At 45.4% G+C, this 15,792-nt stretch overlaps 1 protein-coding gene and 1 pseudogene across 1 annotated transcript; both read right to left on the bottom strand.

Moving 5' to 3' along the window:
• Positions 1–1,159: 1,159 nt before the first annotated feature.
• On the bottom strand, positions 1,160–14,232 carry LOC101044266 (uncharacterized). Its single transcript, XM_074385544.1, is given in 4 exon segments — positions 1,160–3,923; positions 8,746–8,872; positions 11,677–11,730; positions 13,800–14,232. Coding segments are annotated over 4 exon segments (2,610 nt in total). The 5' UTR covers positions 13,813–14,232; the 3' UTR covers positions 1,160–1,507.
• Positions 3,922–6,257, bottom strand: LOC141581105 (putative protein ZNF321; annotated as a pseudogene).
• Positions 14,233–15,792: the final 1,560 nt, after the last annotated feature.

Genomic DNA, 15,792 nt, shown 5'->3' with positions numbered 1-15,792 from the left:
ATGTTAAGTCAACTCAAACCCAAGTCGATGCTGAACTGACTCTAATTTCAATTAATTATTGATGGCTGCTTATTCAATGCATTTTGAACAATTATCTCCAGAATGAATTGTCTCATGTCCTGCAAGAAGTGACCATGGACTAAAGACCATGCCACACTTAGGACATTTTTAAGATTTCTGTCCAGTATGGATTCTCTGATGTCTAATGATGTGTGAATGTGAATCAAAGCTTTGCCACCATGATCACACTGGGGAGATTTCTCTCCTGTATAAATTCTCCTATGTTTTCCATAAGGTGAAGTATGACTGAAGACCTAGCCACAATCAAGACATTTGTAGGATTTCTCTCCAGCATGAGTTGGCCAATGAACTGAAAGGTATTAACGATGTTCAAAAAATCTGCCATATTTATCACACTTGTAAGATCTTTCCACGATGAATTCTCCAATAATTTGCAATGGTTGTAACATTACTGAAGACTTTGTAACAATCTTTACATTAATAAAGTTTCCCTATACCATGGATTGCTTGATGATGAATAAGTGTTGACCGTCCACTAAAGGCTTGGCCACACTCATTACCCGTGTAAGTTTTCTCTCTATTGTGAATTCTAGTTATGTTATGCCAGGTGTGAATCCTGCCTGAAAGCCTTGTCACAAATCTCAGGTGTCTATGGTTTCTCTTCAGTATGATTTACCCTGTGTCTTTCAAGGTGTGATTTGGGACTAAAAACCTTGTCACATTCTGCACATTTGTAAGGTTTCTCTCCAATATGAAGTCTATAATGATGAGCAAGATTTGATTTTTGATTAAAAACCTTGCCACATTCATTACACTTGTAAGGTTTCTCTCCAGTATGAATTCCCTTATGATTTAAGAGCTAAAGTTTGACTGACAGTCTTGCTACACTAATTAAACTTGTAAGGATTGTATCCAGTGTGAATTCTAGTATGTTTTGCCAGCTACGAATTACACATGAAAGCCTTGTCATAAACCTTACATTTGTAAGCTTTCTCTTCAGTGTGACTGCTCTTATGCATCTGAAGGTGTGACTTGGGAGTGAAAACTTTGTCACATTTTTTACATTTGTAAGGTTTCTCTGCAGTAGAAGGTCTTTGACGACGTGCAAGGGTTGCTTGTTGGTTAAAAACCTTGCCACATTCAGTACACCAGTAAGGTTTCTCTCCAGTATGAAGTCTGTGATGATGTGCACGTCTTGACGGTTGTTTAAACACCTTACCACCTTCGTTACACTTGTAAGGTTACTCTCCAGTATGAACTGCAAATGAACTGGAAGGGCTGAATTGCGACCAAAGGTTTTGCTACATTCATTACAAATGTCAGGTTTCTCTCCAGTATGAATTGCCCTATGAAGTTCAAGAGATGAATTGTGACTGAAGATCTTGCCACACTCATTACACTTGTGAGGTTTCTCTCCACTATAAAGTCTATAATGCCATAAAAGGGATGACGTGTGACAGAAGGTCTTGCCACACTCATTACGCTTTTAAGGTTTCTCTCCAATATGGTTTTGCCAATTAACTGCAAGGTATGAACAATATCGAAAACACTTGTCACATTTACTACACGTGTAAGATCTTTCTACATTATGGATTCTCCAATGATTTGCAATAGTTGTAGCATTACTGAAGACTCCATGACAATCAATGAATTTGTAGTTTCTATACAATGAATTGCTTGATGTTGAGTAAGTGATGACTTTTGAACTAAAGGCTTTGCCACACTTACTACACTTGGAAGATTTCTCTCCAGTATGAAGTCTACAATGGGATGTAAGGGATGACATGTGACTGAAGGTCTTGCCACACTATTTACATTTGTAGGTTTTCTCTCCACTGTGAATTCTAGTATGTTGTGCCAGGTCTGAATTTTGACCAAAAGCCTTGTCACAAACTTTACATTTGTAAGGTTTCTCTCCTGTATGAAGTCTACGATGGCATGTAAGGGATGACTTTTTACTGAAAGTCTTGCCACACTCATTACACTTTTAAGGTTTCTCTCCAGTATGAAGTCTATGATGGCATGTAAGGGATGACAGCTGACTGAAGGTCTTGCCACACTCATTACACTTGTAAGGTTTCTCTCCAGTATGAAGTCTGTGATGACATATGAGGTATTCTTTGCGATTAAAAACCTTGCCACATTCATTACACTTGTATGGTTTCTCTCCAGTATGAATTGCCTCATGAATTACAAGTGATGAATTTCGACTAAAGGTCTTGCCACACTCATTACACTTGTAAGGTTTCTCTCCAGTGTGAATTCTAGTATGTCGTGTAAGGTGTGAATCTTGTCTGAAAGCCTTGTCACAAACCTTACATTTGTAAGGTTTTTCTCCAGTATGAAGTCTATGATGGCATGTAAGGGAAGACTTTTGACTGAAGGTCTTGCCACACTTATTACACTTGTACGGTTTCTCTCCAGTATGAATTACCTCATGAATTACAAGTGAAGAATTACTACTGAAGGTCTTGCCACACTCATTACATTTGAAAGGTTTCTCTCCAGTATGAACTCTGTGATGATATGTAAGGGATGACATTTGATGGAAGGTCTTTCCACACTCATTACATCTGTAAGGTTTCTCGCCAGTATGAAGTCTACGATGGCATGTAAGGGATGATTTTTGACTGAAGCTATTGCCACACTCATTACACTTGTAAGGTTTCTCTCCAGTATGAAGTCTATCGTGACATATGAGGTTTGATTTGCGATTAAAAACCTTGCCACATTCATTACACTTGTATGGTTTCTCTCCAGTATGAATTGCCTCATGAATTACAAGAGATGAATTTCGACTAAAGGTCTTGCCACATTCACTACACTTGTAAGGTTTCTCACCAGTGTGAATTCTAGTATGTCGTGTAAGTTGTGAATATTGTCTAAAAGCCTTGTCACAAACCTTACATTTGAAAGGTTTTTCTCCAGTATGAAGTCTATGATGGCGTGTAAGGGATGACTGAAGACGGAAGGTCTTGCCACATTCAATACACTTGTAAGGATTGTCTCCAGTGTGAATTCTAGTATGTTGTGCCAGGTGTGAATCACGCACAAAAGCCTTGTCACAAACCGTACATTTGTAAGGTTTCTCTCCTGTATGAAGTCTATGATGGTATGTAAGGTGTAACTTTCGACTGAAGGTCTTGCTACACTCATTGCATTTGTAAGGTGTCTCTCCAGTATGACGTCTATGATGGCGTGTAAGGGATGACTTTTGACTGAAGTTCTTGCCACACTCATGACACTTGTAAGGTTTCTCTCCAGTATGACGTCTATGATGGCATGTAAGAGATGACTTTTGACTGAAGTTCTTGCCACACTCATGACACTTGTAAGGTTTCTCTCCAGTATGAAGTCTACTATGGTATGTAAGAGATGACATTTTGTTGAAGGTCTTGCCACACTCTTTACACTTGTAATGTTTCTCTCCAGTATGAACTCTATGATGGAATGTAAGGGATGACTTTTGACTGAAGGTCTTGCTACACTCATGGCACTTGTAAGGTGTTTCTCCAGTATGAAGTCTATGATGGCATGTAAGGGATGACTTTTGACTGAAGGTCTTGCCACAATCATGACACTTGTAAGGTTTCTGTAAAGTATGAAGTCTACGATGGCAAGTAAGGGATGAAACCTGACTAAAGGTCTTGCCACACTCGTGACACTTGTAAGGTTTCTCTCCAGTATGAACTCTATGATGGCGTTGAAGCCATGACTTGTGACTGAAGGACTTGCCACAGTTATTACACTTGTAAGGTTTCTCACCAGTGTGACATCTGTGATGGCTTTCAACACATCGCTTCTCATTAAAGACCCTGCCACACACATCACATTCATATTGTTTGCTTCCTAAATGACTTATTTGATATTTCCTTAAGAATGAACTACAATTGAGGTTGCTGCTGTCTGAAAAAAGAAAAGAATAATAACAAAAATTAAAAATTAATTAAAAGAATGAGCTACAATTAAAGGCTTTCCCACTCTCATGACATTGCAAAGACTTTTCTCTCATGTGTACTACCTGTTTCTGTGTAAGTAATGAAGAATGGAGGAAATTACTGTCATGGTTATTAGAAATATGGGTTTTGCCTATACAAAAATATTATTTGGGATGTTGAAACTAAGGAAGCATCATTGACAGACTTCTCAACTTGATTACCAAGATTCCCTTCAGTCTGAAATATGTGGAGTTCAGGCAGATGTGAATGAAAGCTTAATCCAAGCTCATCTTTAGTAGGCTTGTTTCCAGCATGCCTTTCATCATATCGGTCTGTATTACCACTCAGCTTTTTAATTTCTGTCCTGGGTGCTTCATGGTTATTTCTTTCATCTTCTTGCCACTCAAACTGAAAGTTATGACTATGTTTCTCCATTTTCTGGAAGCAGAAATCTCCAATGTGATGACTGTCATCTCTTCTCAATGTCCCTGTGTAAAACCATTCTGTATTACCTTGCCCTGCTGATGAGAACTTCTTCCTTATGCATTTGGAAGAGACATCTACAAAACATAAACTCCATAGCTCCAGGCCAGGACTAGTGCTACTATATATAATAAAAAAGACATTAAAGAGCTTGTTGCCCTTTTTTTTTCCACTATGACAAAACAGGAAGAAGATGCTTGGGCTAAATTACAAAGAAGGCTCTCACCAGAAACCAATTTGACCGCACCTTGCTCTTGGATTTCTGACTTTCTAAATTCAAAAGAAATAAATCTGTGTCTTAAGCTTCCCAGTTTACGCTATTTTTTTGTTGTTGTTGTTTTGAGACCGAGTCATGCTCTATCACCCAGACTGGAGTGTAATGATGTGATTCTCCTGCCTAAGGAGATTCTCGCATAGCCGACTCCCAAGTAGGTAAGTGTACAGCCTGGCTAAGTGTGTGAGTTTGTATGTGTGTCACAGTCTCACTCTTTCATCCAGTCTGGACTTCAGTGGCATGATCTTGGCTCACTGCAACCTTTGCCTCCTGGGATCTAATAATATGTTGACCTCAGCCTCCCAAGTAGCGGGATTACACGTGCATGTCACCATGCCCAGCTAATTTCTGTACTTTTAGTAGAGATGGGGTTTGACCATGTCGGCAAGGCTGGTCTCAATCTCCTGACCACAGGTTATCTGTCCGTCTTGGCCTACCAAACCGCTGAGATTTTAGGTGTGAGCCAATGCACCCAGACAATTTTTTGTATCTAGTAGATTCGAGGTTTCAATGTGTTGGCCTGACTGGTCTCAATCTCCTGATCTGAAGCAACCCAACCATCTCAGCCTTGCAAAGTGCTGGGATTAGAGGCGTGAGCCACCATGGTCAGCCAGTCTAAGCTATTTCTGACATGAAAGCAAAATGACTGACACAAAAAAAGGGGCATCTCATCATCAGCATCACCCAAGGTTGAAAATTCTTATTAAAGAAAGAAAGTATAGTCTGGACTATAAAACTTTCAATATATGAAGACATCTAATTAACATGTTTTAAAATCCTGGAGACACCTGGCTGGGCGCGGTGGCTCAAGCCTGTAATCCCAGCACTTTGGGAGGCCGAGGCGGGTGGATCACGAGGTCAAGAGATCGAGACCATCCCGGTCAACATGGTGAAACCCCGTGTCTACTAAAAATACAAAAAATCAGCTGGGCATGGTGGCGCGTGCTTGTAATTCCAGCTACTCAGGAGGCTGAGGCAGGAGAATTGCCTGAACCCAGGAGGCGGAGGTTGCGGTGAGCTGAGATCGCGCCATTGCGCTCCAGCCTGGGTAACAAGAGCGAAACTCCGTCTCAAAAAAAAAAAAAAAAAAAAAAAAAATCCTGGAGACAGCCAGCCATGGTGGCTCATGCCTGTAATCCCAACACTTTCAAATGCCGAGGTGGGTGGACCAGCTAAGATAGGCAGTTCAAAACCAGTGTGACCAACATGGAGAAACCACATCTCTACTACAAATACAAAATCAGTCAGGTGTGGTGGTGCATGCCTGTAATCCCAGCTACTTCAGAGCCTCAAGCATCGTAATTGATTGAATCTGGAAAGCGGAGATTGAAGTTAGCAGACATTGCGCAACTGCACTCCAACCTGGGCAACAATAGAAAACCTCCATCTCAAAAACAAAACAAAACAAAACAAAACAGAAAAAAAAAAACCTGGAGACAAACTATTACTTCTCAAATAAGGACAGCAGCCCCACACTATTCATTTACTGGACCCAATTTACACATTTGGTAAGTGAGGGACAAAACTTGATCCCACGACATGTTCTTGACCACAACAGTCACCCAGGCAGTACAGAAAATGACCAGTCAAAGAAAATACAAGGAGACAGGAAGAAATACATCAAAGTGGATACAAGGGCTGAGCTGTGGCACTGACAGTGATGCTGAGCCATCGCTCATGGAGAATGTGCTGAGTCATCATGCCCTGCACACACTGATTTAGGCAGCCTCCTATAATTACGTCCAGTGGACGTATAAGGTCTTGACTTACTCAGTGAGAGTCATATTGGAGGGGAGGGGCTCATGTGGAAACTGCGGTGTTCAACATTAGAAATCAACAGGCTGGAGAGCAGGAGCACTTTGCATCCAGATCATTGCAGCATGTGAGGCAAGGCCAGGAAAGGAAGGACAAGGGTGGAGGGCAGAAGTAATGGGCATGCAGGAGTCAAGTGTGTGCACGCTCGTCTGTCGGAATATAATCCCACCAGCATGGATCAAAATTTGAGCTTGGAGGGAAGTGGAACTAATTTAGCAAACGGTAAAATGTTGACCCAAGGATAATTACACAAATTACATTATGGGCAGATGACAAGAATAAAAGATCCAAAACAGCAGCAGTAGTGACCTGAGGTGAAGGCAGTTTTACGTCTCTTAAATTACACGGCCTCTGCTTTCAGTTTCAGGCATATAGTCAACAAAATTCCCATGTACATTGCAGCACTGTGTACACACAAGAAAAAACAAGTAAACTCTCTGAAATAGAGTACAGCAATGTAGGAGACTGTGGGGGTGAAGAGAAATCCCCTGGCTGAGTACCTACAGATGTGTTTGTGAAAACAGAGTCAGGCCAGTCATAATGTATTTCAGCCTGTAACCCCAGCACTTTGGGGGATTGAGGCAGAGTAGATCATGAGGTCAGCAGTTCGAGGACAGCCTGGCCAGGATGGGCAAACCCCATTTCTAGTACAAAAATACAAAACATTACCCGGGCATGGTGATGTGCACCTATAATTCCAGCTATTCAGGAGGCTGAGGTAGGAGAATTTCTAGAACCTTGAAAATGGAGGTTTCAGTGAGCTGAGATCGCGCCACTGCACTCCAGCCCGGGTGTCAGAGCAGGACTCGATCTCAAAAAAAAAAAAAAAAAAAAAAGAATAAAAAAAGAATAAAAAAGAAAGAAAGAAGCAGGGCCGGCTGGAGATTTTTGTATACTACGCATGTGATCAGTTACATTAGTGAAGAAAAGTAATGCGCTAACTAAAATGTTTGCCATATGAAAATTGAAGGGTAAATCTCATTCCTTATATAAAAACAATGGCGTCTCTTTTTCTGGATCCTATATTATTTGAAATCACATCTCTGGATTTTTTTTTTTTTTTTTTTTTTGAGACGGAGTTTCGCTCTTGTTACCCAGACTGGAGTGCAATGGCACGATCTCGGCTCACCGCAACCTCCGCCTCCTGGTCTCAGGCAATTCTCCTGCCTCAGCCTCCTAAGTTGCTGGGATTACAGGCACGCGCCACCATGCCCAGCTAGTTTTATTGTATTTTTAGTAGAGACGGGGTTTCACCATGTTGACCAGGATGGTCTCGATCTCTCGACCTCGTGATCCACCCGCCTCGGCCTCCCAAAGTGCTGGGATTACAGGCTTGAGCCACCGCGCCCGGCCACATCTCTGGATTTTATTTATTTTATTTTATTTTATTTTTTTTTTTTTTTGAGACGGAGTTTCGCTCTTGTTACCCAGGCTGGAGTGCAATGGCGCAATCTCGGCTCACCGCAACCTCCGCCTCCTGGGTTCAGGCAATTCTCCTGCCTCAGCCTCCTGAGTAGCTGGGATTACAGGCACGCACCACCATGCCCAGCTATTTTTTTTGTATTTTTAGTACAGACGGGGTTTCACCATGTTGACCAAGATGGTCTCGATCTCTTGACCTTGTGATCCACCCGCCTCGGCCTCCCAAAGTGCTGGGATTACAGGCTTGAGCCAACGCGCCCGGCTCATCTCTGGATTTTAAACACAGTCTCTGGAATGAGAGATGAAAAGTGAAGGTGACAAAGAACCAAAGGCCAGGCCCTTATATCTTCATAAAGACATCAACTCAACCAAAATGTTTCATCAAAAATATGTTCATAGGCTGGGTGTGGTGGCTCACGCCTGTAATCTCAGTCTCAGTACTCTGAGAGGCAGAGGTGGGTGGATCACCTGAGGTCAGGAGTTTGAGACCAGCCTGGCCAACATAATAAAACTGTCTACTAATAATATAAAAATTTCCCGGGCATGGTATTCCATGCCTGTAATCCTAGCTATTTAGGAGGCTGAGGCGGGATCATCGCTTCAACCAGGGAGACAGAGTGAGCCGAGATTGCACCATTGCACTCCAGCCCGGGCAACAAGAGGAAAACTCCGTATCAAAAAAAAAAAAAAAAACAGGCTGGAAAAGGAAAATCACAACAGAAAATACAGAATCAGAAAACGCCAAGAAAGACAATGGCAGATTCCTCACGTCTGGAGGGACGTTTTCCTCACCCACAGACTCCAGGTTCCTGTAGTTCTCCAACATCACATTCCTGTATAAAGCCCTCTGCACAGGGGTCAGGCATTTCCACTCCGCCAAAGAGAATTCTATAGCCACATCCCTGAAGGTCAGGCGTTCCTAAAATGAAAAACACATTTCAACAAAACCTTATGGAGGAGTGAGTTAAAAGAATGAGAAAAAATGAGAAAAGAGAAATTAAATATCCATTTCATCAAAGACTGTTCTCACAAACCCACGAAAGGTTTTGAACTTTTTTTTTTCTATAGTTGCATTTTACTGCACTTTTTCATCAAACCTTTTTTTTTTTTTTTTTTTTTTGAGACGGAGTTTCGCTCTTGTTACCCAGGCTGGAGTGCAATGGCGCGATCTCGGCTCACCGCAACCTCCGCCTCCTGGGTTCAGGCAATTCTCCTGCCTCAGCCTCCTGAGTAGCTGGGATTACAGGGACGTGCCACCATGCCCAGCTAATTTTTTGTATTTTTAGTAGAGACGGGGTTTCACCATGTTGACCGGGGATGGTCTCGATCTCTTGACCTCCGTGATCCACCCACCTCGGCCTCCCAAAGTGCTGGGATTACAGGCATGAGCCACCGCACCCGGCCTTCTTTTAAGATGGAGTTTTGCTTTTGTTACTCAGGCTGGAGTACAATGGCGCGGTCTCAGCTCACTGCAACCTCCGCCTCCTGGGTTCAGGCAATTCTCCTGCCTCAGCCTCCTGAGTAGCTGTGATTATAGGCACACGCCACCATGCCCAGCTAATTTTTTGTATTTTTAGCAGAGACAGGGTTTCACCATGTTGACCAGGATGGTCTCGATCTCTTGACCTCGTGATCCAACCGCCTCAGTCTCCCAAAGTGTTCGGGTTACAGGCGTGAGCCACCGCGCCTGGCCTTCATCAAACATTTTAAGATCCCCTAAGTCACTGTGGAAGTCTTGATTTTATGGACAATTTGAAAACCATACAAATAAGAAAATGCTGGGCTGGGCACAGTGGCTCACACCTGCTACGCCAACACTTCTGGAAGCCAAGGCAGGCAGATCATTTGGTGTCAGGAGCTGGAGACCAGGCTGGCCAACATTGTAAAACCCTGTCTCTACTAAAAGTATAAAAATTAGTCGGGCGTGATGGCGGTGCCTGTAATCCCAGTTACGCAGGAGGCTAAGGCACAAGAATCACTTCAACCAGCAGACACAGGCTGCAGTGAGTCCAGATGACACCACTATACTCCACCATGGGTGACAGAGACTCCGTCTCAACAACAACAAAAAGCAAGGTTGGGTGCGGTGGCTCATGCATGTAATCCCAGCACTTTCAGAGTCCAAGGCCACCATATCACAAAACAAGGTGTTCAAGACAAGCCTGGCGAACATGGTGAAACCCCAACTCTACTAAAATTACAAAATTAGCCTGTGTATTGGCACATGCCTCTAATCCCAGCTACTCAGGAGGCTGAGGGTGAAGAATAGGTTGAATCCAGGAGGCAGAGGTGGCAGTGAGCTGAGATCACAACAAGGCACTTCAGTTTGGGTGACAGAGTGAGACTCACAAATAGAAAGAAAGAAAGAGAGCCGGGTGCGGTGGCTCAAGCCTGTAATCCCAGCACTTTGGGAGGCCGAGGCGGGTGGATCACGAGGTCAAGAGATCGAGACCATCTTGGTCAACAAGGAGAAACCCCGTCTCTACTAAAAATACAAAAAATTAGCTGGGCATGGTGGTGCGTGCCTGTAATCCCAGCTACTCAGGAGGCTGAGACAGGAGAATCGCCTGAACCTAGGAGGCGGAGGTTGCGGTGAGCCGAGATCGTGCCATTGCACTCCAGCCTGGGTAACAAGAGCGAAACTCCGTCTCAAAAAAAAAAAAAAAAAAAAGAAAGAAAGAAAGAAAGAGAGAAGAGAGAGAGAAATAAATACTGGCCGCATGTGGTAAACCACACGTATAATTCTAGCTCTTCGGGAGGCTAAAGTGGGGATCACTTGAGCACAGGAGTTTGAGGCTGCTGTAAACTCTGAATTCTGCCATTGTACTTCAGACGTAAGCCACAGAGTGACACCTCCTTTATTTATTTTTATTTATTTTTTTAGAGAAAGTCTTACTGTGTCATGCAGACTGGAGTAAAACTGCAGAATCTTGGGTTACTGTAACCTCCCCCTTCTAGGTTCAAGTGATTCTCCTGCCTCAACTTTCTTAGTAGGTGAGATTATAGACATGCACCACCACACCCAGCTAATTTTTGTACTTTTAGTAGAAATGGGATTTCATCATGTTGGCCTGGCTGGTCATGAACTCCTGAGTTCAAGTGATCCACCCACCTCTGCCTCCCTATGTCCTGGGATTACAGGCCTGAGCCACCACACCCAAACCAAGACCCTGTCTCTTAAAAAGATTTCGATGATCCTGAAAGATTAGCTTCTCTTGGTAACAAATAGAAAAGAGTTTGGAGTCAAAGGCATGTTGACCTACTACTGTGGCTTTCAATGCATTACCAAATCAGAAAGAAAGTATCTCCCCTTATTGGTCTCCTTTTCCAGAATTCACCAGACATCTGTGCACATTAATCTATGTGTTTCATATGTGGTTTCTCTGATCTGGTCATGAAGAGCTGATATGCAGATGATGCTCCTAAACCATCCAGGCTACCCAGCAGCACTGACACCATGGGGCTCACAGCCCGTGTCCACCCAGGTCTGGATGTCAGCCCTTCCCATGACCATGCCCAGTGGAGCCTCTTCCCAGGTTCATGTCACTGGGTCACAGGAGATGGAATCTCAGAGCAGATGACAGGAACTGAGGGAAGGCGTGGGTGAGTACAAGCCAACGTGTCAAGCAGGACGCTTCAGAGTCAGAACAGACTGGCTACTACAATACCTGGCATTTCAGAAAGGAAAGAGACAGATGAATCCACCGAGGAGTGTCACTTTACCTGAGGAAGAGACATCCCTGGCTCCTTTTCTCTCCTCGTCTGAACTGCTTCCTCCTGTAACAGGAGTATTTAGAAATTAATCCTGTACATTAAAAAGAATATGAGACTTACTGTTAGAAATGATTCACTCCCTTCTCATGCCAAACACACACAAACACACACACACACACACACACGGGAGACCTCACTCTGTACAAAGATGGGCCTCTGCTGCCCACTGCACCAGAGATCATGCAGAGAGAAGAAAATCCCACAGGAACACCTACAAGTGTATGTTTCACCCTGGTCTTGAGATCTCACTCCCCTCCTGGAGAAGCCCCACACACCAGGCAGCAGTGGGGAGCTGGGCTCGACTGAGCTCCCCTTCAGGGCACAGACCCAGCCCTGACCAAACCCCATCCACAGCACAGTCCCTCCCCTCTCTGTGGATCACAGGCTCAGCTCAGCCCTCAAAAACAGAGGGCACAGACCCTTGACCCTCAGTGCTGCTCACAGATTACTATCACCTGGGACACTGTAGGTATTTGTGCCTCACTTTTCTGAAACCTGGAAGATCTCTCTGTGCTTCAAGTCTTTCTGCCTTTGCTTCAAGTTTTCCTGCCTTTCCAGACCAAACCGATGTACTTCTTACATATATTGGTATCTCATGTCTCCCTAAAATGTGTAAAATTAAGCTGCACCCCGATCACCATGAGCACATGTCGTCACGATAAGGCTCAAGGTGATTTGGGTCTCATCCCGTTTTTGCCCTCCTTGTGCTTTTTCTTTTTTAATTTTTGGAGGACTCGAATGTGTTTACAATTTGAGCTAAAACTGAGCACTGGCCGGGCGTGGTGGCTCACGCTGGTAATCCAAGCACTTTGGAGGCCAATGTGGGCGGATCAGCTGAGGTCGGGAGTTCAAGACCAGCCTGACCAATATAGTGAAACCCTGTTTTTATAAAAATAAAATAAAATAAATTAAAATAAATAAAAGAAAGAAAGAAAAGAAAAAAGAGGCCGGGCGCGGTGGCTCAAGCCTGTAATCCCAGCACTTTCGGAGGCTGAGGCGGGTGGATCACGAGGTCAAGAGATCGAGACATCCTGGCCAACATGGTGAAACCCCATCTCTACTAAAAATACAAAACATTAGCTGGGCATGGTGGCGCGTGCCTGTAATCCCAGCTAGTCACGAGGTTGAGACAGAATTGTCTGAATCCAGGAGGCGGAGGTTGCGGTGAGCCGAGATGGCGTCATTGCACTCCAGCTTGGGTAACGAGCGAAACTCCGTCTCAAAAAAACAAAAACAAAAACAAAAACAAAAACAAAAACAAAAAATAAACTGGGCATAGTGGCTCATGCCTGCAACCTCAGCACTATGTTAGGTCTATGTGTCTGGATCGCTTCAGCCCTGGAGTTGGAGAACAGCCTGGGAAACATAATGAAAGCCCGTCTCTACCAAGAACACAAAAATTAGCTCGGTGTGGTGGTACCCATCTGTGGTTGCAGCTACTCTGGAGACTGAGGTCAGAGGAGCTCTTGAGCACAGGTTGACACTGCAGTGAGCTGAGATTCTGTCACAGCTCTTTCGCCTGGGTAACAGAGTGACACCCATCTCCAATAAAAATGAGAAAAAGGAAACACCCGGGTCCTGGGTCTGGGGGCAGGGAATCTAAGGCCAATTAACACGAACTTTCCAGATCTATCTAGACCAAAAGGGAAAAACCCCATCTTCCCAAGCAGAGTAACAAAAATTCAAAGGCTACTCTCCCTACAGCCTCCCCCTTCCACCAAGTCTCCCATGGAAAGGGAAAGAGCCCAGGAGTGGCCACGGCCAAGCAGCTGCATAGGGGACCCGTTTATTCTGGCCTCGAGACAATTCACCTCAGCATTTCATTGGCCAAGGGCCACATCTTTTATCTAAATAAGGGGTAGCCCATAGGACTTCAAAAGAAAGACTTTAACCGTCCAAAACTTTATAAATGGGGCCCTGGAGAGGCTCCCTAGGGCCCACTCCCACGCAGTGGAATGCTTTCTTAACTGAATTAATTAATGCTTTCCGCTTTCGCCGCTTCACCCCTTTGTTATTTTGTGTTTTTTTGTTTTGTTTTTCTTTTTTTTTGTCTACGTTCAACAGCCACGAACCTGCACATCTCATGCTCAAGTCTGACTTCCGGTAAAACGGGGCGAGGATGGGGTAAAAGGGCTGCCTCCAGCAAGAGCACGTTTTCCAGGGGTTGTAACAGGGGAGCAGCAGGGCCCGACTGGAGGAGGAGGTGGGGAAGGGCAGCGCCTTCGGAAGGGGTGGGGTCTGCAAGATCCCAGGACTGGGCCGACGACGCGCCTCCCCGGGACTGGGGCTGCACGCTGCGCTCCAGGGCCCCCCAAGAGCGAGGCTGAGAGACGCCCACGGCGGGAATCCGAATCGCGGCTGAGGACTTGAACCAGCGCAAGACGGAAGGAGGGGACGGGAACGGTTCTGAGCATGAAAATTCCGCCGCAGGCGTCTGCAAGGCCCGTTACAGAGAGAACGGGGACGGGACCCGCCTCAGGACGACTGCAACCTCAAAAGGAAGCCACTCACGGACTCTCAAACGGCCGTCTCAGTTTGCTCTGGGTTGACAAAGAGGGGCTGGAATATCCAGGTCTGTGGGGACTCCACGTCCCCAGTACAGAAGCGCCAGAGACCTGGGAAGCGCAGACAGAAGAAACAGAGCAAAATTTACGCACCACGGTGTGACCCTCAGTCCACGCCATCCACTTCCGGGCCTGTGCCAATCAGCGCAGGACAGAGGCCAGGCCTCAGCCGGACACACAACGTGGGCGGGGCCAGGCCGGACCGGAACTGACGGAAGAGGGCGGGGCCCGAAGGACGAGGGGCGGGGCGCAGGGTAGAAGAGGCTTTGGCTGTGAGGGGTGCCAGGGGGCGGCACGGGGGCGGGGCTTGAACTTCCCTCCATCTGACTCTCAGCACCTTTTTTCCGGGTTTTGATGGCAAAACCCGCCAGTGAAGCTGGAAGAGCTCAGTAGTCTGGGAAATGGCACCTCACTGAGAAGTGAACCTTGAGGAGTAATTGCATCCAGAAAAATTCATTGCTGTTTTTTAAATAGTTTATGTTCTGGGGTACGGGCGCAGTTCATGCAAGGTTGTTGCAGAGGTGCATAAATAACCAGGCGGTTTGCTTGCCTCTATTCTCCCTTCACCTATAGCCGGGATTTTCCCCTATGTTATCCCTCCCCAACCTCCCCATCCCCGAGTTCCTTGCCATTGAAATTAATTTTCATTGGCCAGACACGGTGGTTAACGCCTGTAATCCCAGCACTTTGGGAGGCTGGGCTGGGCGAAATCACCTGAGGTCAGAAGTTCGAGACCAGGTTTGCCAACATGGTGAAACCCCGTCTCTGCTAAATATACAGAAAGCTAGGTGGGCATATGTAGTGTCATTTACCTCTAATACTGCTACTCGGGAGGCTGAGGCAGGAGAATAGCGTGAACCCAGAAGGCAGAAATCGCAGTTAGCTGAGATTACACCACTGCACCCCAGCCTGCGTGACAGAGCTACTCTTTAAAAAAAAAAAAAATTGTCGGGCGCGGTGGCTCAAGCCTGTAATCCCAGCACTTTGGGAGGCCGAGGCGGGTGGATCACGAGGTCAAGAGATCGAGACCATCCTGGTCAACATGGTGAAACCCCGTCTCTACTAAAAATACAAAAAATTAGCTGGGCATGGTGGCACGTGCCTGTAATCCCAGCTACTCAGGAGGCTGAGGCAGGAGAATTGCCTGAGCCCAGGAGGCGGAGGTTGCGGTGAGCCGAGATCGCACCATTGCACTCCAGCCTGGGTAACAAGAGCGAAACTCCGTCTCAAAAAAAAAAAAAAAAAAAAAAAAAAAAAAGAAAGAAAAGAAACAGGTTTTGGCCGGGCGTGGTGGCTCATGCCTGTAATCCCAGCACTTTGAGAGGCCGAGGCGGGTGGATCACGAGGTCAAGAGATCGAGACCATCCTGGTCAACATAGTAAAATCCCGTCTCTACTAAAAATACAAAAACTTAGCTGGGCATGGTGGCGTGTGCCTGTAATCCCAGCTACTCAGGAGGCTGAGGCAGGAGAATTACCTGAACCCAGGAGGCGGAGGTTGC

Source organism: Saimiri boliviensis, chromosome 14 (genome assembly GCF_048565385.1).
Source record: "Saimiri boliviensis isolate mSaiBol1 chromosome 14, mSaiBol1.pri, whole genome shotgun sequence".
Lineage (NCBI taxonomy): Eukaryota > Metazoa > Chordata > Mammalia > Primates > Cebidae > Saimiri > Saimiri boliviensis.
This window is presented reverse-complemented; position numbering and strand designations above follow the sequence as displayed.